This window comes from Emys orbicularis, chromosome 3 (assembly GCF_028017835.1).
Source record: "Emys orbicularis isolate rEmyOrb1 chromosome 3, rEmyOrb1.hap1, whole genome shotgun sequence".
NCBI classification, from domain to species: domain Eukaryota; kingdom Metazoa; phylum Chordata; order Testudines; family Emydidae; genus Emys; species Emys orbicularis.
In genome coordinates this window covers 34,457,564-34,483,473 of record NC_088685.1, presented here as the reverse complement: position 1 = coordinate 34,483,473, position 25,910 = coordinate 34,457,564, and the positions used below count along the sequence as shown (strand labels likewise).

Here is a 25,910-nt window from a genome sequence, read left to right as displayed (position 1 = left end):
CATTCATAGATTCCAAGCCCACTGTGATCATTCAGTCTGACCTCCTGCATAACACTAGCCATAGAATTTCCCCAAAATAATTCCTACTGCATATCTTTTAGAAAAACATCTGATCTTGATTTAAAAATTGCCAGCAATGGAGAATCCACCACAACCCTTAGTAAGTTGTTCCAATGGTTAATTACCCTCACTGTCAAAAATTTACACTTTATTTGCAGTCTGAATTTGTCTATCTTCAACTTCCAGCCATTAGATTGTGTTATACCTTTCTCTGCTAGACTAGAAGAGCTCATTATTAAATATTTGTTCACCATGTAGATTCTTAGAGACTCTGACCAGGACATCTTTAACCATCTCTGTGTTAAACTAAATAGACCGAGCTCTGAGCCTATCACTGTACGGCATTTTTTCTAATCCTTTAATCATTCTCATGGCTCTTCTGTGAACCCTCTCCAATCTATCAACGTCCTTCTTGAACTGTAGATAATAGAACTGGACATAGTATTCCAGAAGCGGTCACCCCAGTGCTAAACAAAGAGGTAACATAACCTCTTTACTACTACTTGAGATTCCCCTATTTATGCATCCCAGCATCACATTAGCTTTTTTGCCACAGCATCACACTGGGCGCTTATGTTCAGCTGATTATCCACCATGACCCCAAATTTTTTTTCAGAGTTACTTCTTCCCACGACAGAGTCCCCATCCTGTAAGTATGGCCTACATTTTTTGTTTCTAGATATACACATTTAACCATATTAAAAGGCATATTGTTTGCTTGTAACTTGAGACTCAGTCCAGGCAATGATATTTTGTAAACTAGAACTACTTGTGACAACCTTATCAATCTCCCAAACAGAAACTGATCGAAAACTTAGATACAGATTAATGTCTTGACTTGAGACAACTGATAAAGGAGAGGTTACTTTCCTGTACAGCAACTGGAGTTCTTTAAGATGTTTTGCCCCGTGGGTGCTCCACATTAGGTGAATGCTTTACCGCGCACTTTCAATCAGAGATTTTTGGCAGCAGTGTCCGAGAGTCCACGCCTGCACCCTATATATCCTTGTGCTCCGATCTAGGGAGGGGAGGACCTGCCACTGCTTCAGTTCCTTCTCAGCTATGAAATCTGGCAAGGCAAGGACTCTGAAGCAGAGAGAAATGAGGATGAGTACTGGAGCACCCATAGGGACAAAACAGCTTAAAGAACTCCAGTTACTGTACAAGTAAATAATTTCCCCTCCTTCAAGTAGTCGCCCCATGGGTGCTCCCTTTAGATGACTCCCGAGCAGTGCCCCAACAACAAAAGTGGGTGCTGAGGAGACTGATCTAGTACAGTTCTGAGAACAACCACATCAAAGGCTTCATTTACCCTGGATGAGTGAAGAATAGCACAGTGCCAGGAAAAACTGCACAGATGATGAGGTGGCAACTCTGCAAGTGTCCTTAAGCAGGGCAACAGAGATGAATTGTGGAATGGACAGTTACCCTAGGTGTGCGTGCGGGGGTGCACTCCAGAACTTTCATAACATGCTAAAATGCATCGTGAGACCCATTTTGATAGTCTTTCGGTGGAAATAGGAGCTCCTTTCATCCTGGCTGTGAAAGGGACAGAGTGTCTAGGAAAGGCTCTAAACAGCTTAGTCCTTCCAACTAGAATGCAAGAGCCCTTCTTATATTCAGAGTGTGAAGACTGGCTTCTTTCCTTGAAGTGTGGGGTTTGTGGTAGGAGACTGGCCCTTGAATGTTCTGATTGATGTGAAAATCTGATGAGACCTTCCACAAGAAGCGAGGATGAGGGTGTAAAGTCACTTTGTCCCACTAAAACACTCTGTAAGGTTGATCTGTCAGAAAGACTCCCCCAACTCCCCCACCCTTCTGGCCAAAGTAATGGCTACAAGGAATGAGGTCTTGAAGGATTAATGGAGAAGGGAACAGCTCCCAATGGGCTCTAAAGGTAGTTTCCTCAATGCGTTAAGAACTAGAATAAAGTCCCAAGGTGGACTAGGCACTCTAACATGAGGAAAAAGATTGGTCAAACCCTAAATGAACTTTGCAGTGATAGAGTGTGTGAATACTGAAAGCTCTTCGACTGGTAGATGAAATGCTGTTAACAGCAGCCAGATAGACTTTGATGGAGCTCAGTAACAAGCCCAGGGTTTTTAAATTCAGCAGGTGTTCGAAGTATTGAGTGAAGTGTGATTTGGAGAGGAAGAATGCCTGCAGGATGCACCAGGACTGGAATTGCTTCCACTTTGGCAAGTAAGTCTTTCTCATGCATGGTTTTCTACTATTCATCTGTACTTAGAGAAAACAATCCCATTATGCATGGGAGCCACTGAGGAGCCAGGCTTTGAGATACAACGACAGAGACAAGGGTGAGTCATTATGCCCAATTCTCTGGTCAGTAGGTCTGCTGTCAGAGGGAGGCAAAAAGGTGGTCACAAAGACAGGCAAATCAGAAAGACTTTGGGGAGAAGAAACTGGCTACTGGAGAGAGCTTCATCATCATGGCTGCCACCCCCACTGTCATCTGGTACCCCAAGCCTTCATCATCCTGATCCTGAGAGGGGTCCTGACCAGACCAGGTCAAAGAGAAGAACCCAAATGACTTCGCCAGCTCTACTGGCTCCAGCTGAATCACAATCACCACCTAGGATTAAACAGGATTGGACTTAAACATCAACAACAACAGCTAACCCTTTTTCTTTTCCCCAAGAGGACAATTATTACCATCTTTGATACCATTTGAGAGACTGCCAAACAGTTAAAAGCAAAGGAAACAAGGGATGTTGTTAAAATAAAAGCCTTATTTAATATTTTACATTTCACATGCTTTAACTGTTTTTCCTGTTTTTATCTTTAATAAAAGGCTGAAAGAATTTTTACTGGTGTGTTTGCCAGGGTACTAAGCAGGCTGAAGTCTCTGTATACCAAGACTAAACCTCGTTTAAAAGTGTTTAATGTCAGACAGTAACTAAGTTAGCATCTTTACATGCCTATATTACATCTAAATTAATACAACAGGGGGCAGGGAACACCCCCCCCTCCAAGACACACAGTGTGTGTTGGGGAAAATAAAAAAGAACAAAGAATTTAAACAAATAGACTAAAACAAGCAAGTTAACTTTTGTGTAACTAACGGACACCACAATGCTCCCTCTCTAGCCACAGATGGTTAAGAAGGAACTAGAGCAGTGGTGAATCCACTCTTCCATATACAGTAACTCCTCACTTAAAGTCGTCCCGGTTTTTGTTGTTACGTTGCTAATCAATTAGAGAACATGCTCGTTTAAAGTTGCGCAATGCTCCCTTATAACGTTGTTTGGCAGCCACCTGCTTTGTCCACGGCTTGCAGAAAGAGCAGCCCGTTGGAGCCAGTTGGTGGAGGCTTGGAACCAGGGTGGACCGACAGTCCCCCTATCAGCTCCCCTAAGTTCCCTGCGTGGCAGCTGCCCAGCAGGCTATCAATTGCCTGGCAGTTCAACTGTCCCTCTCCCCACTGCCATGTGCTGCTCCTGCCCTCTGCCTTGGAGCTACTCCCTGGAGCCTCCTGCTTGCTGTGCAAAGGGGGGCGGGGGGAAGAGGGGTGCTAATGTCAGGGTGTGTCGTCCCCCCCGTTCCTTTACCTCATTTCCATAGAGTGGGGGTGGGGGGAGAGAGACATGGCAGGGCTCAGGACGGGAGCTTGCTGGCAGCAGCTAATGTCTCAACTTGCTGATCTAGCAATGTACTTAGAGTGGGGTCAGCGTACTTAAAGGGGCAATGCGCATCTCCCTCTCTCTCTCTCACACACACAAGGTGTGTGTCTCTGTCTCTCTCTGCCATGCTGTCTCCCCTCCCTCCATTCATGCTACCTTGTAGAGTGTGAGGCTACATTAACAACAATGTGTTAATCCTTGAGGGCTCAGCCAAGTGCTAGCTCATCATTTAGCAGTAAGGCATTCCCTGGGAAATATCCCACCCTCTTCCACCCTCTGACTTCACCACCTCAGCCAAGCTTCACAATCATCATTGCTGTGTACAGTATTAAATTGTTTGTTTAAAACTTATATTGTGTATATGTGTGTTTTGCCTGGCAAAAAAAAAGTCCCTGGAATCTAACCCGCCCATTTACATTAATTCTTATGGGAAAATTGGATTTGCTTAACATCGTTTCGTTTAAAGTAGCATTTTTCAGGAACATAACTACAACATTAAGCGAGGAGTTACTGTATGTCCTCAGATCGGCGCATGAGGATGTGTAGGGTGCAGAAGCAGCACACATTCTTCAGACCAAATGTGACTTCAAATGACTGAAGTTGTAGGAATGACTAAAGAAGAACAATGAGAAATGTAACGTAGAAAGGATTATCTTGGATACAGCGTGACAGTCCAGAATGAATAAAAAGAAACATAAAAAGGATTCTAAGACCTTTAGATGGTTCCACATTAAGCGTACAGTGATAGGCCTCACTAGGATGGAGATAGAAAAATAGTACTAAGATAACATCTAATTTCTGGAAGGAAATCAGGAGTACAGAGTCAGACACTTTGCTGCTTATTTGGTCGAGATAGCAAACTATGGCCCGCAGGCCACATCCGGCCCGCAGGACGGTCCTGCCTGCCAGCCAGGGAGGTTACCCCCGGCCCCTCCCCTGCTGTTCCCCCTCCCCCGCAGCTTGCGCCCGCGCACCTCTCAGGCTTTCCGATAAGCCAGTCCTGCCGCTCTGAGCGGCATGGTAAGGGGTAGGGGATAGATAAGGGGCAGGGAGTCCCAGGGGGCAGTCAGGGGACAGGGAGCAACGGGCGGTTGGATGGGGCAGAGGTTCAGGGGCAGTCAGGGGACAGGGAGCAGGGGGGGTTGGATAGGTGTGGGAGTCCCGGGGAGCCTGTCAGGGGGCGGGGGTGTGGATGGGGCAGTCAGGGGACAGGGAGCGGGGGGGGGGGGGCGGGGGTTGGATAGGGGGGGGGTCCTGGGGGGGGGCAGTTAGGGGCGGGGGTTTTGGGGAGGGCGGTGAGGGGACAAGGAGCAGGGTTGGATGGGTCGGGGGTTCTGAGGGGGGCAGTCAGGGGGTGGGAAGTGGGAGGGGGCAGACAGGGGGCGGGGGCCAAGCCGTTTGGGGAGGCACAGCCTTCCCTACCCGACCCTCCATACAGTCTTGCAACCCTGATGTGGCCCTCGGGCCAAAAAGTTTGCCCACCCCGCCCTAGGGTATCATGTTGGACACCCAGAAAATGGGCAAGCCACAATTAGTGACCACCTGTGAAAAATGTGGTTTAAGTAAATTGCTTAGTGTCATATAGGAACTCTGTGGTAGGGATTGAATCCCATTCCCCAGGGCAGCATTCAAATGCTCATTTATTACACATCTTCCAATTTCTGCAGCAAATGAGGCAGGGTTCCTACAGATAACAGCCTCCCTTATTTATCCACAAAGCAGGTTCATCCTGTACATTGAATGAGACAGGGGTTCCTGTGGAAAAAACACTATGTGATCATTTAATTAAAGACTGTATCATAATTAAGGCTACAATTATGTCACGGAGGTCATGGAAGTCACGGAATCAGTGACTTCCAGAGACCCCCCATGACATTCTCTGCTTCAGCCCCAGGGACTGCGGGACTCGAGCTGGCAGCCAGCGGGGCCCTGGCAGGGTTCCAGCAACAGGCAGCAGTAGCGACAGGCAATAGAGGGCCCCCTGCAAGGTTTCAGCAACAGGTGACAGACTCTTGAGGGGGCCCCTCCTCTGGGTTCCAGGGATGGGCAACAGCCTCACATGGGGAGGAACAGGGACGCCTCGGGCGAGTGGCCTGGGGTGTCCCGTTTTCTCTTTGGGAAATATGGTCACCCTGAAGCTCCCAGCCGCCATGGGTGGAGGGCCCCCCCCCCGCAGCTTCCAGCTGTCCTGGGCAGAGGGGGAACCCCACAGTTCCCAGCCACCACGGTGGCGGGGGAAATCATGGAGCCACAGCAGCAAAAGTCACAGACAGGTCATGGCTTCCGTGAATTTTTGTTTATTGCCTGTGACCTGTCTGTGATTTTTACTAAAAATAACCATGACAAAATCTTAGCCTTAATCATAATGCATATGCTCTAGTGGGCCAAATTAAAGTTGCACAGGCAATTCTAATTATGGCATTTCCTAAATATTGAAACCTTGACTTTGCAACCTTAATCATGTACTTTTAATGTAGTTTGTGTGTTATTTTCTAGTTAAAAAAAAAAAACTGGGAAAAAAACAAAAACAGAACTTCCATCATGTTGCATTATATTGACACCCACAGGGATCATCAGCGGTGTTGGAACCTTTAGATCCATTACACACACTTCTGCCACTTGAGCTAACAGAGTAACTGATAGCAGTAGAATTTTGTCATCCTCTGCCTCCCATCACTGGAGGGGGATGAGACACACACTCTGTCAATTGGTTTCACAGCTATTTTCTTGCAGCAGAGAATTGGGAGACTAAGGAACCAGGGGTTCCATTCCAGGTTCTGGATGGGAGTGTGCGCTAGTGGGTACAGACTCTTCTGCTCATTCCTCACAAGACTGATCCCTTTCCTCATTCCCTCCAACCTGTTCCTGACTTAATCCTATCTTTTTTTCACCCATGGCTCCTTGTCCCAGTCCCATTTTCCTTGTGTACTCAGTCCCTATCTCCAGCCCTCAGGATTCTCATCCCAGTTCCGGTCTTCTTACCTTTCCAGTCTTAGTCTCCCCCTCCAGGTTTGCTGTCCAAGTCCCAGTCTCCCACAATTCCAGGTCTATCCCCATAACTCCCAGTCTCCTTCTCCAGCCAGTCCCATTTTCCCTGCTCCTCATCCAATCTCTCTCCCCCCTCCATCCCCACTCATTGGCTGCTAGTCTCCTTTTCTGGGCTCCTCATACAATCTCAGTGTTTCCCATCCTTTGCTTCTTATCCCAGTCTCTTTGCCGGCCAATTCCAGTTCTACTCCATCCCCCCAGCCCCTTGTCAGATCTGTTTCCCCTCCCCACCATCCATTTTCCACCCACACCAGTTTCTACTCTCAATCTTCCCCCTTCCCCTAGCTCCTCATATGATGTCAGTGTTTCCCCCCTCCCAGTTCCTCTTTCCCCTCATCAGTTTCAATGTGTCCCCCTGAAAACCTTCTGGCTATCAGTTTTCCTTACCCAGCCAGTCCAGGTTTCTCTTCCCTTCCCCCACTCCAGTCCCAGTTTCAGCAAACTTCTTATTTCAATCTACGCCTTTCCCTCCCTCCTTGTCTGGCTGTTGTCCTCTCTGCTTTTGAATCAGATGGCTTCCTCCTCCATGCTGCCTGGGAACCAGAAATGGATTTATTGAGAGCTCAGGAACAACATGCTCTCTGCCCTCAGTTCCAGTACATGGCCCCACTCTGGCCAGAAGCAGTAATTACCGGGTAAGTCTGGTTTTGGCCCTGGGTTGTATGGAACATGCCCATGCTTTGAAAGTTGAGCTGTAATTGCTCTGTGGCGATGACACACATGAGGTCAGGTCGCATATAAGAGTTGAGAGGTTGCTTTGTGGGAATGGTGCATGTGCAGTCTGGTCAGCCCTAGGAACCGAGAGAGGCTTGAACATGCTCAGGGAGGGCTGAATCTTTGGAGATTTTAGCTCCTAAAGTGAAGTAAGGGTGAAGGAGTTGGTGGCACAAGTATGTGTCAACTGCGATTTTTCAGTCTTACACCTTGGCCAAACATGGGCAGATTTTCATGAGTGCAGGAAGGCAAATCCCTGACACAAAGGCCACCCGCTTGCCAAATTTCACATCCCTATTTCAAAGCTTGGGAACCTGAGAACGTTTTAACAAAAAAAGGTCACCAGCCTTTTTTTTTTTTTTTTTTTTTTTTAAATAACAACAGGCAAAACATGTTTTTCCCTACTCTCATTCTTGTAAATGGCTGAACCATTTTGGCTAAATTTTTCCATGCAAGTTCATCCTGAGATAGACACCTGGCATGTAAAATTCCAGTACACATTATTAAAGTTTAGCAAAAGTTATAAGCAAATAAAAACAGGGTCTTATAATGAAAAGGGCTGGACAACCTTAACAGGTGGTACTTTCAGCCCTCCCTATAATAAACCACTGAAAGCTTCACTGAGCGTCTAGACAGAATTTCAAGAACTTTTGTTAAATATATTACCAAATAAAATAACACCATTTCATATCATCTTATGGCCCTTTTAATATTTTAAAAGTTATACTTTCTTACCTGTAGATTGGCAAAGAAAAGGATGTCTTGTTGGGATGAAAATTAGATTAATGAAAACCCAAAATAGCTGTGCTAACCAACTATGTACGAGCACCCAGTACAGATCTTAATAAAATAAACACACACATATATAAACAGTACACCTGCTTTAATTAACAGTGAAAGACATTTAAAAAAAAATCTGTCAATACTTAAAGATTTTAAATATAGGGGACAGACTTGGTTGGTAAATATTGGCAAATGCTGACTTTTTAATAGCTGTTATTGGAAGTTTATGTCATCAGTAGAACCATACCTACCTCTCGTAGATGGTTTTTAAAGTAAGCTGATCTGGAACACCTTCAGTCTCTTCCAGATGCAATATGAGCCAGGATGTCCTGTATGGCCACTGCTCTGTAAGGTTGATCCAGCTAGCCAGTCTATCCCAATTGAAAGTGATCTGATTAGCTCTCAATAAACGTCCTAAAAAAACAAGAAGGGGGTGAGAAAGGAAGCAACTCTTAATTGCATGATCTTTTGTCACACTCTATATAACAGATGAAAATCATGTATTCTCCTAACAGCAGAAAGAGGAAAAAGTTAGTAGATTAGTTCTATGGAGTTCAAATTTGTTTCATGTCACATGTAAAGGATATAATTTGGTAATCTAATAAAAAATCCTACCGGATATCTGTCTATATCTCAAAACCCACCACGACTATCAGCCTCTGATTGGCCAGGCACTGGATTACAATTACCAGCCTGTTACAAGTAAGAATTAATGTGCATTAGCAGAGTTGTGGGGCAAAGTTTGTACAGTGCCTGACCGTAATTCTGCCCGACTCTAGCAACATTCTACAGCAATACGTTTATACTATATATTTCAGAACATTTTAAAAAAATTCATGATTTCATTCCAAGAGATTTTCTGTCTGTTTCCACCAGGAAGATATCACTCATGGTTATAAGAAATAGGTAGATAATTGGTATCCTGAATAGTAAATCAAGAAAATCTCAAAGCTGGAAACAAAAGGCAGTACTTCATTAACAAGAAAGGCAAGGTTTGGGGTTACAAATATAGCATATTATTAAAGGCAGAAAAAAGGATCTAAAATCAGTTCATGTAGTTGACAAACATTCTGATGAGAACAATGTGATAAGAGGTTTCTTTACTAAGATGAATCCTGATTTGCATGTGCTGATGAAAGAGTATTCAGTTAACACTTTCAAAATACTGTCAAACTTCTAAATCACAGGTAACAAGGTTCTACACGAATTTTTGATGCAAGTTCATATTTAAGACTCCACCTTCTGCAAAACACACATTGTGAATCCATTCTACATATGAATCTCACACTTTAATAATGTATTCCTATTGTGTCCACTTTCTTTGCATTTGTGTTGTGGTTGTATTTTTTGTTGAAGTAGCATTACTAAGATTGTTAAAGTGGTTCATAATTTATCACCCTTATAGATCTGATTATGATGTTTGTAGTTAAATTATATTAGTGTACACAAAAATCTCATGGTTATAAACTTTATACAGTTTTAGTTTTTACTCTTGGGGGGAATTCTGTGCATCTGCAGAAGCGCAGAATTCCTCTGTCTCACATAATTTTGTATTTTCCTGCATAAAATACATTTTGCCTAAGAAATGCTGCAGTTCCGCCTTTTGCCCACCAAAGACCACTGTGGCACCAGAACAGCTGGCTGCATTCATGCCAGCTGTTCTGGAGCCACAGTAGCCTATGGTGGACAAAATGCGGAACTGCAGCACTTCTTAGGCAAAATGTATTTTATACAGGAAAATACAAAATTCTATGCCCAGTGCTGCAGAATTCCCCCAGAAGTAGAAGTTCATCACAGCACTCTGCCAGCAGAACCAGGTTAGGACAGAGTGGAGCACACAGGGCTGCTGGGGGGGTCACAGACTGGAGTTCAGAATGTCTTGAGGGGGGGTACAGACTGGCACATGGGCTCAGGAGCTGAGGGGTGACAGCATTGAGCCTAGGGGTGGGGAAGAGGGGTTGCAGAGATCCATGGGGGTGAGGAGTGCACAGGCAGGGGCAGATATGCCTGACTGAATGGGAGAGCCTTGGGGTCAGCTAGGGTCTGCATGGGAGAGGCTTCCCAAAGCCCTAACAATCCCCCCCTCCCCAAAAAAACCCTTCTCCCACCCACACCCAACAGCCTCCAGATTCACTCCTAAGCTCCTTCCCTCTCCCTCAGCTCCTCCAATACCCCTGACTCCCCCAAGCCTTTGCACTGCTTCTGACTGGTGCAGAAAATACAGTGCTGTATTGTAATTTAAATGAATTACACACACAACGTTCTGTATTAATAAGTCTAGTAAGGAATCTATTGGTCAAAAAAAATTACCAGAATCTTTTTTTTTTTTTTGGTCTGTATTGTTACAGACATACTTGCTGACAGATATTTTGAAATAAATTACCAAAATAATTGAAACTGGCATGATTATATTGCGTTATTTTGACAAATAAAATATGCAGAATTTTGCAGAATTTAAATTTTTTTGGTACAGAGTTTTTAATTTTTGGTGCAGAATTCCCCCCGGAGTAAGTTTCATACCTGGTGTCACATATCCACTGGATGTGTGCTATGCCCCAGTTTTTAAACAATCCCTTGGAGGAACCCCTTCAAAGTGCCAGACTCCAAAGGGCTCCCACTTTTCTTTAAGGGTAGGCCAATTAGCCAACGCGTCCTAGGCTGAAACCCTAAGCTCCAGCGCACTTGTTTCACACCATGAGCTCTGAACAGCAGGACCGAGATAGACGCCTGTTTACTTTCTGCTCTCTTTACAGATCAGTTTACTTCAGCAATTTTTGGCTCTGAATGACTGTGATTTTAATGAGACTAGAGAATATTGCTTTTTTAGAAAACTGCCTTTGTAGACAAGTTGCTAATGTCAGTATTTCCATTGCATAGAAATGAAATGCAATATAGTATTAACCTTTTTTTAAAACTACTGGGAAACGGTGAATATTAAGTATTTACAAATGTGACTTTCATATGCTTTTTATTGCTTAGATTTTTGATAGTATTTAACATAAATATTTAATATACAAATATGAGTTCATTAGGAAGTGTTGGCAGGATAAAAATAGGAAAATTAATAATTGCGGATGTGTCAAACTACCAGGAGAGTTTTTGGGTGCTGGCAGACAGGCATAGCTCCTGGTGTGCAGATTACTAGAGTAGTTTCCTATTCATAACAGAATGCTTCTATAAAAAAACTGCTCCTAATTTTAAATTTGTCAGATCCAGTTAGTTGGGAACATGTTGAATTTCCAAATAAAATTAAATTATACGAATTTTCTTTGCTCTCATCAGACAAGCTTTTCAGGTTTTTGCTTGTAGATTCTCTTGTTTATAATCTAATTGGTTCAACAGGAATGTTACACTAATTATTGTGTGTAAGATATATAGAATCATGGAATCATAGAAATGTAGGGCTGGAAGGGACCTCGAGAGGTCATCAAGTTCAGCCCACTGCACTAAGGCAGGGCCAAGTAATAAGTAGGCCATCCCTGACAGGTGTTTGTCCAATCTGTTCTTTAAAACCTCCAATGGTGGGGACTCTACAATCTCCCTTGGAAGCATATTCAAGAACTTAAGTACCCATGTAGTTTGAAAGATTTTCCTAATATCTAACCTAAATCTTCTTTGCTGCAGATTGATTACTTCTTGACCTATCTTTAGTGGACACAGAATCATAGAATTGTAGGACTGGAAGGGACCACGAGAGGTCTTCTAGTCCAATGGTTTTCAACCAGGGGTATGCAGAGGTCTTTCAGGGAGTACATCAACTCATCTAGATATTTGCCTAGTTTTCCCATAGGCTACATTAAAAAGTACTAGCAAAGTCAGCACAAACTAAAATTGCAAACAGACAATTACTTGTTTGTACTGCTTTATATACTATACACTGAAATGTAAGTACAATATTTATACTCCAATTGACGTATTTTATAATTATGTGGTAAAAAGGAAAAAGTAAGCAATTTTTCAGTAACAGTGTGTTGTGACACTTTTGTATTATTATTAAGTCTGATTTTGTAAGCAAGTAGTTTTTAAGTGAGGTGCAATTTGGGGTACGTACTCCTGACACTAGAGATGAAATAGGCTATAGCATCTGCTGCTTGCAGGGATGTCCTGGCCAGTAACTGTCCCTCAGCAATGATGGCTTGAAATTGCCTTCTTTGCTGTGGCAGAAGGTGCTCAATAAAAGCAGTAAATTTCACGTAGTTTGTGTAATCGTATTTTGCCATGATTGCCTTGTAATTTGCAATCCAAAATTGTAGGGTTGCAGATGAGTAAACTTCCATCCAAAAAGGTCCAGAAGCTTCTGGTCTTTGTCATTTGGGATTGGCTTGGTGTGGTGTTCCTTCCCCTGTTCATTCAGCACATCCACCACCAAAGATTTAAGTGGGGAGCGAGAGAATAAAGGGAGTGCTTCATCATCAGTAGCCTCAGTTTAATCTCCCAGTTTTACCTTGTCTGGGATTTAAAGGCAAGACAGAAGTTACACTTCTGAGGAATGTGTAACCGCTGCTAACTAGGATGTCCTCCCAGCAAGTCAGGCAGCGTTTGAACCCCGGTGAGCCAGATATGCCCTTCCAAAGAAGGCAAGCCTCCCTAGAGGGGAGAGGAATAAATCTAATTCTCTCAACTACCAAACTAATCTAACTAGCAAGCAAACAATCTAAAACTAAATTAGCAATTAAAAGAAAAAAAATTTTAGTGGAGGCATGCTCAAGCGCCATCTCAGGCTGAGGCAGCTGAGAAGGAACTGAGGGCGGTTCACTCACACAGTCCTATATAATCTCAGTGTGGGGCACAAGGCTGTGTAAGGCACATACGCGAGCCAAATGGACACTGCCAGTGCAAATTTCCATTTGAAGGCATGTGGGGCACATGCAGACCTGGAGTGGACCTCCTAGGGGCACTACTCAAAGAACAACATCTATTCCCTTCTCAACTAAAGGCTGCAGCTCCAGGTTCTAGTCTTCAATTATTTTGTATTCCACTAGTCCCCTCAAAAATATGGACATAAAAGCCAAGAATTAAGAATAATAAAAAACTTTTGAGGCCTTCTTTATACATCACAAAAAACTTTGTTTGTTTGTTATTTTTGCCTTGCAGTTCACCTTAAGGTACTAGCTATGTGATCATTTTTCATTACACCATATTGTAGAATCTGGAAATATATTTAAATCATAGAATCAGACAAATGTAGGGCTGGAAGTGACCTCGAGAAGTCATCAAGTCCAGCCCCCTACACTGTGGCAGGGCAAGTAAATGTAGACCATCCCTGACAGGTGTTTGTCTAACTTGTTTTTAAAAGCTTCCAATGATGGGAACCCAGGACCTCCCTTGGAAGCCTATTCCAGAGCTTAACTACCCTGATAGTTAGAAAGTTTTTCCTAATATCTAACCCAAAACTCCCTTGCTGAAGATTAAGCTCATTACTTCTTGTCCTACCTTCAATGGACATTCAGAACAATTGATCACCGTCCTTTTTATAACAGCCTTTAACATATTGGAAGACCGTTATCAGGTCCCACCCCCTCAGTCCTCAAGACTAAACAGGCACACTTTTTTTTTTAACCTTTCCTTGTATGTTAGGTTTCCTAAATCTTTTTTTTATTTTTTATTGCTCTCCTCTGGATTCTTTCCAATTTATCCACATCTTTCCTAAATTGAGGTGCCCAGAATTAGAGACAGAATTCCAGCCGGGGACTCACCAATACCAAGTAGAGCAGGACAATTACCTCCTGTGTCTTACAACACTCCTTTTAATACTCCCCCGAAATCATATTAGCCTTTTTTGCAGCTGCATCACATTGATGACTCATATTCAGTTTGTGGTCCCTACAACCCCCAGATCCTTTTCAGCATTACTACCATCTAAACAGTTATTCCCCATTTTCTAGTTGTGCATTTGATTTTCTCTTTCTAAGTGAAGTACTTTGCACTTGTCTTTATTGAATTTCATCTTCCTGAATTCACACCAATTTTCCAATTTTTCAAGGTCATTTTGAATTTTCAACCTGTCCTCCAAAGTGCTTGCAACCCCTCCCACTTGGTGTCATCTACACATTTTATAAGCAGTCTCTATTCCATTAACCAAGTCATTAATGAAAATACTGAATAGTACACAGGACTGACCTCTGCGGGACCCCAGTAGATACGCCCTCCCAATTTGATCGCAAACCACTGATAACTACTCTTCACGAGTTGTGCACCCACCTTATAGTAATTTCATCTAGACCATGTTTCCCTAGCTTGCTTATGAGAATACCATGCTTCATGTCAAAAGTGTAGTCTAAATGTATCGTACACATGGGAATAAGTTTTCTAATAATTTCAACAGGGTTTTAGCCCTCTGGCTCCCATTAACGTTAATGACCAACAACTAAACCCAGGACATGATTTTTTTTAAAAGAAGATTTACAAAATGCTCAGGTTACATTTAAATTTCCAAGGGAACATTTAGTTTTGTTCTGCTTTTTGAGATATGAAGCCACTGAATCTCTTTTTGGCAACATCTGGTAGCATTCTAGGAAAGCATCTTACCTTAGAAGTAGGATATAAGAAAAAAACAACCACTTGGAAACAAATGCCTGAATTTTGCCCTTCATAAACGTTACTCTTTCAACTACCACCTTTTAAATAGTGCCTCATACTAAGCATTTTGGAGTATCTATAGCTTATTTTAAATTTTTACACAGTGCTTTTCTGTACTAATATTACTGAAAGCATGCACCTCAGTGTGTTGCACCATTCCAGAGAGCAGATAATGTTTTCACCCCTCAGCTCACAGACTACAATTCTGACCAATCACCATAACATACTCCTTAGAGTGCACAATGAACACGTCATACTCACCTGTCACAGAAACAATATTGAGTAATCTTCTCATGGTCTGAGGACTGATATCACTGAACCAGTCCTCTGTAACCAGAAGCTTGGTCAGATCAAAAGACATCTGGCGTGTAATAGTCCGCTGCATCTGTCGTCTTCGGTAAGTATCCTGACAAATAAAAAACCAAAATAATGGTTAGTTTCTCCAAATTGTACATACCTGAAGGGCTTCTCATTTCAGGTTTTGTCCTTAAAAAAAAAATATTCTAATTTTTACAAGTTCCACCAAAGGCACAGATTTGAACTCAAATACAATGAAAATATATCCACAGAAAAAAATCTTCTTTGACTAAACTATATAATAATCAATACAAGCAACAAACATTGTAAATTATTTCTAATAAGCCAAATTACTATGGCTTACAAACAATAGCAGTTTTTTCACACCACAATTATGAATGACAAATTACAATGGTAAGTCACAATATTTTGTACGAACAACAATTTAAAATATTGTTGCCATCACTTTTGTCTGTCTCTGCAAAAAGTTAAATTTCATCCATTTTCTCATATAATGTTGAGAAAACCACTTTTTAAATTAAGGAAAAAAAACCTCAAGAGCATATCTTTGCTTTGAAGGAATCAAAAAGTACAGATTGAACACGGATTTGTATACCCTCTCCCCCTTTCAGGTATTGTAGGATCAAATTATTATAGATTAGATGGCTCTAGGGCTCCAACAATACCAGCTGTGAGGCAAGCTTGGTCAAACTTGGCTAGAAAGTTCTGCTTTCATCCATTCTTTCATGTAGAGGTCGTCCTACAGAGCAATCCTATCCTTAAAATATGTGGCAAAATCTTGATGTGAAGGAATTGGATGGAGGAATTATGACTGTGTCACAGCTAACTGACAATGATAAATTTAAACCATTTTTAGATCTTCAGCAACAATTTGGCTTGCCCTGCTCCAGACCATGGAAATATGTCCAGTTAAAGCATTTACTTACAAATATATTTGGACCAGATCCATTGGGAGCTCCACAACCTCCAGAACTTTTATTATATTGAAAAAAAAACTTCCTGGCCAGGGGTATCCTTTTATGATTTTCTGGCCCAAAGAACTCTGCCAAAGATTGATAATTTGCAAGTCGCTTGGAATAGAGATTTAGATATGGAACTATCTCCAAATCAATGAAATATAATTGTATCTAATGTTAAAAAAGCAACTATAGACCCGAGACTATGGATTATTCACCAAAAGACACTTTTTCAAATATATTGGTCCCCACATAGCTTAATGGTAATGGGCCTCATAAATGCTGGCTGGCCACTGTTGGAAATGTAATTTCTTTAATGCTACATTAGCTCATGGGTTTTCGGAGTGTCCTTGTAACAAGAATTTTCTCATATGAGATGGGTCAAAGGAACAGTTTGATACTGGATTATAAATTGGAGCCCATCCCCTTAAGTTTCATTCTTCAATGTATTACTGCTACCTGGCGGTTACCTGGTAACAAGGTGGCATGGTTCCATCATGCAGCTTTGGTCACTAAAAAAATTAAACCTGAAAAAATGGAAAAGTTGATCCCCACTTAATACTGATGCCTGCCTTGGCGACACTGCTGACTTCACGGCTAACAAATGACTGGAATTCCACAGGAAGAGAATGCCTGAAAAATTCCAAGCAATTTTGGCTGATTTTTTTAGCAGTCTATGATAACGTAGACTCTGAAAACAGTTTTGTCACTTCACCTCCCCTCCCTTTTTCCTAATTCTCTTTATTTACTTTACATATTGTGATGAATCTGGCATTTTGGTATATTTGTTGTATTTGGAAAAATTAATAAAAAGTTATAAATATGAAAAAACTGATATAGGAGGCAGAAGAGAGACACAACACAGTACCATGCTAGTAGTTCATTTTTGCTTTTGTGGTTAAGGAAATAAAAAGTTCCTTTCTTTCTTTGCAAATGGGATAGAAAGACTCTGCTCATGTGTGGGGAGCAGTGAAGGGAAGAAGTTACTCACTTTGTGCAGTAACGATGGTTCTTCAAGATGAGTGTCCCTATGGGTGTTCCACTGTAGATATGCTTGTGTCCCTGCACTGCTGATCGGAGAACTTTGGTAGCAGTGACCACTAGACCCACACATATGTTGTCTCCCAGCTTCCCCACAACTCCATCATTGTCTATGCGTTAAACTCTTGGGGTTGTCAACAACAAATGAGATCCACTCCCTATGAATGGGACTGGAAACGCTTGGACCTCTTCGGGATGAAAGCCTATTCCTCGGCCACGGTACAGTTCCGAATCAATAATTATCAAGCCTTAATGGCAAAATATGACTGTCAACTATTGGAAACTTAGCAACTTTATTGATCAGCTTCCTGAGTCACAGCTCGGCCAGTTCTGATGTTTTGAATTACCATCATTAAATAAAAAATAGATACATATTATAAATATCTCTTCTTTTATGCTACTATCTTTCTCACCCGTCTATTAAGAGCAGTTTTGCTGCCAAGTTTGGTCATCTCTCCAAGGCTATTCTGAGAAACTCTTCTGTCAACTTCTTCATGTATTCCTAAAGAATGACATTTTCCCCATTAAAAAACATTTCACTCTTCCATTTCATCTGCTTATTCCAACTGTAAACTGTAAAATGTCTAAAGTTACCAAATATTTGCAAAAGATGTTATTAAAAAAGCTAAAGATTAATGGTTTCAAGATTATTTATTTTATAACCTTGCTACAGTCTCCTTGCAATATAAACTTACCTGAAGTATCTGTATATGGAATATCTCCATTGGTAGTTGAAGCTACCATCAGCTTTTTTGCACTACTGAGCCCACGACTATTAAGAAAGACAGGCAAATGGACTATATTTCTCATGTAATCGTGTCCATTTATGTTTGAATCGCGTAACACACTATTGAGGTTCTGGTTAATTGCCTTTATAATAATATGTGGGTCACTTGCAAAAATGGCAATAAATGGGCCTTTTGAAAACAGGACTCGTACCTGCAATAAGAAAAAAAGGTAGATTGTAAATTGTTTTTTTACCATGTGCCATTAAACATTCTTGTAGTTAAAATTTTATATTTATTTTGTTCTGATGAGTTGAATAGACAAACTATATGGAACACAACATATTTTTTCTACTACATACACTGTCAGAAGTCATTATATTAAATAGTATCATGAAAATAATATGCTTGATATACCACAAAAATTAATACCAAATTCTTAACTCCTGAAAAATTTTCAGCTAAAATAGCCTTTTAATTTACGCTGTCCTCAGGAGCCAAAAAATCTTACCGCATTATAGGTGAAACCGCGTTATATCTAACTTGCTTTGATCCACCGGAGTGCGCAGCCCCGCCCCCTCGGAGCGCTGCTTTACCGCGTTATATCCAAATTCGTGTTATATCGGGTCGCGTTATATTGGGGTAGAGGAGTAGTTGAGAAGTTTGAAAAAACTTTTCAACCAAAAAAACTAAGCTCAAGATGACACTAATTCATAGTGTCTTAGATCTCAAAGCACTTCACTATCGTTAAAGAGTTATTCTCAACACTTCTGGGAGCAGATCTTTGGCTGGTGTAAACAGTTGCAGGTTCTACTGAAGCTAGGACAATTTACATAAGCTGAGGATCTGTTCCCTGGGAGGTAGGCAAAAATCATCTCTGCAAAACAACAACTCACTGTGTCAAGCATCTGTAGAACTTTGTCTTGTTCACAAGCATCCAATCCATCAATAATTACGACAAGTCTTGTCTGATTCTGAGTGAAGCTATCAATAGTTTTTGCCATTTTGGCCATCAGTTCCACTTCACACTTCAGAACCTACAAAAGTTAAAAAAAAAAAAAAAGAACCTTTCAAAATTAAAAGAAAGAATAGAAGCTATATAGTGGAAATATGAAGAGAACTTTTTAGAAATTGGGGCACAGACTTTCAAAGCGCAATTTTAGTTTTAATGAAGTTTTATATATTTTAAATGTCATTCCTTTTAAAAATGATCTATCCCAACAATATTTTAATATTATTAACTAATACTTTTAATTACTGAAAAGGGAAAAGAAAAATACAATGGAATTAAAAAAGAAATCAGTTAAATAACTATGAAAAAAACATTTATTTTAATCAGGATTTTTTTCTTCCTTAAACAGAGTTTAAGAGGGCTGTTCTGAAAGGATGCATATTTTTAGTTTTTGTAGTTTTGGTCTGGTCACAGACTGTCATAAGTTAATAGCATATTAGCTTCATTTAACAGTGATAAATTAATACACATTTACAGTAACTCAGCATTTCAAGAGTGAGTCAAAAGAGTTCAAAACAGCTATAGTTTCTTCTAATTTCTCCAGTAAAATAGAAGAATTACTTAGCGTAAATTTTATGCAAAGATTTTCCTTATCTGCATTCCTGTTTGAATGTCTTTTGTAAGTAAATTTTTTAGTGTTTTCTTAAAGTTTAAGTGGGAATGGACTGCGGGACAAAAGGATGCAAGTGCAGTTCCTTATGGAAATGATTTTCTTCATAAATAGCTGTGCATGAAACATTCTCTGCTGTAAGATAAATACGATGGAACAGTGTAGCTCCTAATGGAGATTTAATCTGACAGACAAGATCTCATGAGAACCAAGCCCCAAGCAAACAAGTTTAGGTACAGAGCATGTAAGTTTTGAGCAAGGAAAAGTAAGAGAGTCATGAACAAATTTTAGACGGCGCCTAATTTCAAAGACTTCTTAAATATTTAAGAGAAACTAAACAAAAAACTACACAAAAATTCAAAGGGTATAAAAATATAACCCCCTGAGAAATTTCACATTGATTTTCCTCTTTGAAAAAAGTGGCCAAACAGGAATTTAAGCCCCATTTTAATCCCATTTTAGAAAGCAACCATAACTATGGAGTCCACATCAGGATTCTCTATAAACAGTAGCAGCACCAGTAAATGCTATCACTTTTGCTACCGAGTTTTTAACTGGCTCTTAAAAATTAAGTCACTCTCTCATTGGCTTCATTCTTTTCTTAACCAAAGACACTATGGATGGCAAATGACTGACAATGCTCAAAGTTATACAGGTGTAATTTATTCTTTATTAACTTTGCAGTAAAGTTTCTATGATTATATTGAATCTTAATAGTATTTGAAGCAATTGCTTTTATCACATTACTGCAGGTCCTATGATGGGGTGCCCAACTCACACACGCCCTGAGCAGGAGCCAGGAGGGGCCAATTAATATCACATGTTGCACCTGGAGGGGAACCACGGATTGACAGGCCCTAGTGGCAGAAGAAGCCCAGCTGGGGGAGGAGCCAGGATAGGAGTATAAAGCCAGGAAGTGAGAGCAGGAAGGGGCTTCCGGGAGGAGGTCTGCAGTCACTCCCTAGAGAGAAAGAAAGTTGGCCAGAAACAAAAAGGAGACCCAGGAGGAGAGTATGCCCTGGGGTCCTGCCCTGAAAGGGGGAGTCTGGCAAGAGGTTGAGATGGGTGAAGCAGCCACAGGGAGCAGAGGAATGTCCAGAGAAACATTCTGGTAAACCCAGAGAAAGCCAAGGAGATGGAGAGGTGGAGTAGGAAGGAAGGGGCCCAGGAAACAGAAACAGGGTGCAAATCTGAGCAGACCTAGATTGCTAATCATAGGGTTCCTGAACTGGTACCTGGAGTAGTGGATGGACCCACGTTCCCCTATCAGCCACTGGGAAAGTGGCACAGGACCTGGAGAGATGAAACGGAAGACCTTCTGAGGCAGCATCCAGACAGCTTGTCTGGCAGTACTTTGTTACCCTGGAGGGGGGGACACTATATAGTGACATGACAGGAGTGCCAACTCACAAAGACAGAGCACCCTAAGGCCCAAGAGAAAGAGGGGCCATGGTGCAAACAACCAATGAAGAGTGTGCCAGAAGACACGAGATCTAATTCCCAGACCCAACCACAATGAGGAGCACCCTGTGGTGAGTGGGACCCCTTTACAAGGTCATTTAGATAATTTATTGTCTAAAGTATTGTTTTTCTAAACAAAGTAAAATTGTAAACTGAAAAGTAATTCTTGGTTGAATAGACAGATCATATGCATTGAATATAATTTTCAGTAGGAGAGCAATGTTCATTTATTTGAAAACTTGTTCTAACGTTTGTGAGGTTTGGTTTGATCAGATGGATGACATCCTATTGTAAGAGGATTATTGTACTCCTTTGTGTTAATGAATGATTCATAATATCAATGCTTACCTTCATGAACCCTTCACTTTTCAGTTTGTGGAGCTTGGAAGCAGCATTATGAAGACGTTTTCTCTGGGAATTTAAGACTGAGTCCAACACTTGCCACCATGTACGACAGTTCAAGATAAAGGCCAAACCAACAACACATGCAACTGATATCAGAATAGCATTCACCGTCATGTTCTTTGGATCTACATTAAAAATGACCAGCAGTGTGATCCCAGCAATAATGCAACCAAGTATGAAGAGGAAGATAACAAAGGATGGGAGACAGCAGGTTTTCTTCCACTTCTTTTTACCTATAAAACATAAAAGAGTCATTGGATGTTGCATGCATCTCTAAATTTTCTATCCAATTTAATATAAAAATGCTCAAGTTTGTAAACTCTGTATATGATTATAACCGTCTAAAAATGGTGGGCTAAGTTCGGCCAAATTCTTGCAAAGAGGATGTTGGGGTACCAATCCAGTCTTGTTTCTCTTGTCCAAGAGACCCATCCTGGATGTGGGTGGTCTTTGCTGTGAAACAGGCTGATAGTTTCTCACAGTGACAAGTCCTGGGCTCTTGTGTGAAGCGGAGGCAGTCTGTGTTCATGAGTTCTGCAAAGTCTGACAACACTGCCTCTATGGCAGAGGAGAAATAGGATGGCTGCAGGATAAGGGCATTTATAAAATTTATAAAAATTTCTTGTTCTGATGTCTGTTTCTATCACCTGATTTACACTATCCATGCTCAAACTCTCTTCCTTTCATTTTTTTTATTTTCATAGGAGTAGGGCTGAAAAAACTATTTTGGTTTTCATTAAGATTTAATCTCAACAGTTTATTATTTATTATGAATATTTATTAAGCACTGGCAACTGTTTGCACAAAGCCTGCAGAGTGAGTGAATGTGAATATATAAATAAATATTATTGGATTAAATTTTCCAAACCCTGCCTTCCCTTTTGTGGGATCAGTTTGCAAAATGTTCATGTGCACCAACAAATTAGATTACTAACTACCTGGTTTTAAGCTCAAAATTGACAGATATTCAACTACTAATACAAAAACAAGTCTCAGAAGCCACAATCTTTGATTTTTTTATCCATGCCCTTCTGCCTAGTGAAAAAGAGTCAAGAACATCTAGGACCTTCTAACAGATGATTCCTCCTGTGAAGAAGGAAACCTTCCACTTGGAGTAAGATGATCAAGAAGCCAGCAAAAATGTCTCCAACTTCATTTGACAAGTGCTAGTATCCTAGATCCCTGTCAGTAAGGGGAGGGGCATGGAACAGAAAAAATAATTGTTTTTATTGATGGATTATTCTTTTGTCCATGGACAAGTGACGTAATATCTGAATTCCTGCTGATTCTCCTGATTGCATTTAACACCAATTACATACTCCTGTCTGATATCTGAGAGCTTGTAAGGATTAAATGAAATTCCTTCTCCTTTCTCTCAGACCAAACCCAGTGGGTAACAATGAGCAATTATTCCTTCAATCTACAGATCCCGCACCTGTGGTGTTTCTCAAGGCTCAATCCTCTCCCCATCATATTCAGTACCTATATGAAGCCACTGTGTAAAGTGGAATAAATACAACACCATGGCTAGAGTGACGGCAGTATAGAGATTACACCCACCACATCATCTCTATCATCAATGAAACAGCATCATCTACCAGCTTCCTCAATGCCTGACCAAAAGCAGCAGGTGCAGCTAGGTGAAGACCAGTTGGCTGAAGCTGAACTCAGCCAAGATGGAGGAAATGCTTGTGTGAATTGAGAAGTGCTTTGAAGAACTCATCTTCCTCACAAAATCCCATTCTGTTAAGAATGTCTTCCCTTTGACTGTTAAGTCAGTCAGCAGCCGTGGAGTGCTTTTTAACTCCTCACAGCTACTGGAAGTGCAAACATCTACGGCTGAAATGAGCCCACCCTTTTCCATTTGTGGTTAGCCAGAAAAGTCTGCCCCACTCCTGTCACAATCAGAGTTGGTCACAGTGATAGAGTTGGAAGAACATAATGAGTGGGGTCATGCAGGGATCAGTTCTGGGTCCGGTTCTGTTCAATATCTTCATCAATGATTTAGACAATGGCACAGCGAGCACACTTATAAAGTTTGCGAACGATACCAAGCTGAGAGGGGTTGCAAGTGCTTTGGAGGATAGGATTAAAATTCAAAAATGATCTGAACAAACTGGAAAAATGGTCTGAAGTAAATAAGATGAAATTCAATAAGGACAAATGCAAAGTACTCCATTTACGAAGGAACAAATCAGTCACATACATATAAAAAGGGAAATGACTGCTTAGGAAGGAGTACTGCGGAAAAGGATCTGGAGGTCATAGTGGATCACAAGCTAAATACGAGTCAACACTGTAACAGTGTTGCAAAAAAAACAACCTAACATCACTCTGGGATGTTGTGGTTATCTGATTAAAATAGGATGATATAGATAATTGTTGCAAACACTGTTATATATTTGCAGAAAAACTTGTACAAAGGTTGTCAAGTGAGGTGTCTAAGAAAAGGTTATGATTTGCTTGTTATGATTCTGCTATCTGTATGCATGTATCATTTTTGTATTTGAAGTTATAAGTATTGGCTCTATACTTGGATTTCAAATGTTTGCTCCTGGGTAACGCCCAGCAGATCTTGGAGGGACTATTCGAATTAAGTGGCTCATCAAGAAACACTTGGCTGACAATGGACCATGGGAGACGACCATCTACACTGAGTGGACTGTCATGTAAACGTGCTGTCTGGAATGTAGGTAATGGCTTCCTGCAATGACTGAGGGAAATTGGGCATGAACATGTGGCTTGCCCATGTGACTCCAAACTCCATCTTGTTGCTGTAATTTTCCACAGTAAGAACAATGGGATGCCCTCCACATGGCAAAACCTATAAAAGGCCCTGGGGAAACACCTCCACTTTGTCTTCAATCCTGCTTCTTTACCTATGGAGAAACTTTGCTACAAATGGAAGCTCTGAACAAAGGACTGAATGACCCATCCAAACCATGGATGTACTCCAGAGACTTGATTTAAGCCAGCAGTTTATTCCATCACTGCTACAAGCCTGAACCAATAAATTTCCCATTACTGTATGTGATTGATTCCTTTAACCAATTTTAACTCTCACCTTTCTTTCTTTTTATGAATAAACCTTTAGATTTTAGATACTAAAGGATTGGCATCAGCGTGATTTTTGAGTAAGATCTAAGTTATATATTGACCTGGGTGTGTGGCTGGTCCTTTGGGATCAGAAGAACCTATTATTTGATTACACTGATTGTAAAGAACCACTCATCTCTGAATCCAGTGTTTCTGATGGTGATATAAGAACTGGAATGCCTGAGGAAACTGCCTTTATGTTTTCTTGTTAGCCAGTGTGATGAAACAGGAGTTTACTTTTGTGGCTGGTTTGGTATATCTTATAAAAGAATAACCACCAGTTTTGGGTTGTGTTTGCCCTATTTCTCAGCAGTTCATCCTGAATTTGGCATCCTCAGTTGTGATCCACTAAGGCATGGTTACAGATGTATTAGCAAGAGTATTGTAAGCAAGATAAGTAGTAATTCTTCTGCTCTAGTCCGTGCTGATTAGGCCTCAACTGGAGTATTGTGTCCAGTTCTGGGTGCCACATTTCAGGAAAGATGTGGACTAATTGGAGAAAACCTAGAGAAGAGCAACAATAATGATTAAAGGTCTAGAAAACATGACCTATGAGGGAAGATTGAAAAAATTGGCTTTGTTTAGTCTGGAAAAGAGAAGACTGAGCCCTGGTCTACACTAAAGGGTTAGGTCGAATTTAGCCGCGTTAGGTCGATTTTATAATGAACGCGTCTACACAAGCAACCCTGTTCCGTTGACCTAAAGGGCTCTTAAAATCGACTTCTGTACTCCTCCCCAGTGAGGGGAGTAGCGCTAAAATCGACCTTGCTGGGTCGAATTTGGGGTAGTGCGGACACAAATCGATGTTATTGGTCTCCGGGAGCTATCCCAGAGTGCTCCAATGTGACCGCTCTGGACAGCACTTTCAACTCCAATGCACTAGCCAGGTACACAGGAAAAGTCCTGGGAAATTTTTAATTTCATTTCCTGTTTGGTCAGCGTGGCGAGCTCAGCAGAATTGCAAATGAGCTCCAGAATGGAGCGAATGGGAGACACTGCATCTGATTGCTGTATGGGGAGAAGAATCTGTGCAGGCAGAACTCCGATCAAAAAGAAGAAATGCTAACATATATGCCAAAATCACACAGGGCATGATGGACAGAGGCTACCACAGGGACAGACAGCAGTGCCGTGTGAAAGTCAAGGAGCTCAGGCAAGCCTACCGAAAGACAAAGGAGGCAAACGGTCGCTCTGGGTCAGAGCCCCATACATGCTGGTTTAATGATCAGCTGTATGGCATTCTAGGGGGGGACCCTACCACTACCCCACCACTGTCCATGGACACCTGCAGGGGGGAGTCTCACGCAACACAGAGGAGGATTTTGTGGATGAGGAAGAGGAGAAGGAGGAGGAGGAGGAGAATGCACAGCAGGCAAGTGGTGAATCCATTCTCCCCAGCAGCCAGGACCTTTTCATCACCCTGGAGCCAATACCCTCCCATGGCGGGATCCCCGACCCTGA

The 25,910-nt window shown here is 41.5% G+C and overlaps 1 protein-coding gene across 9 annotated transcripts in view; it reads right to left on the bottom strand.

Moving 5' to 3' along the window:
- KIDINS220 (kinase D interacting substrate 220) overlaps positions 1 to 25,910 on the bottom strand; it is a 151,760-nt gene that overhangs the window by 88,085 nt on the left and 37,765 nt on the right. For all 9 annotated transcript variants that reach the window (XM_065400824.1, XM_065400828.1, XM_065400830.1 and 6 more), the window contains exons 16-21: positions 21,297 to 21,586; positions 18,762 to 18,902; positions 17,836 to 18,079; positions 17,554 to 17,642; positions 15,087 to 15,231; positions 8,498 to 8,660 (exon numbers count right to left, since the gene is read on the bottom strand). In XM_065400824.1, coding sequence (XP_065256896.1) covers positions 8,498 to 8,660; positions 15,087 to 15,231; positions 17,554 to 17,642; positions 17,836 to 18,079; positions 18,762 to 18,902; positions 21,297 to 21,586 — 1,072 coding nt within the window. The remainder of the gene's footprint in view (positions 1 to 8,497; positions 8,661 to 15,086; positions 15,232 to 17,553; positions 17,643 to 17,835; positions 18,080 to 18,761; positions 18,903 to 21,296; positions 21,587 to 25,910) is intronic.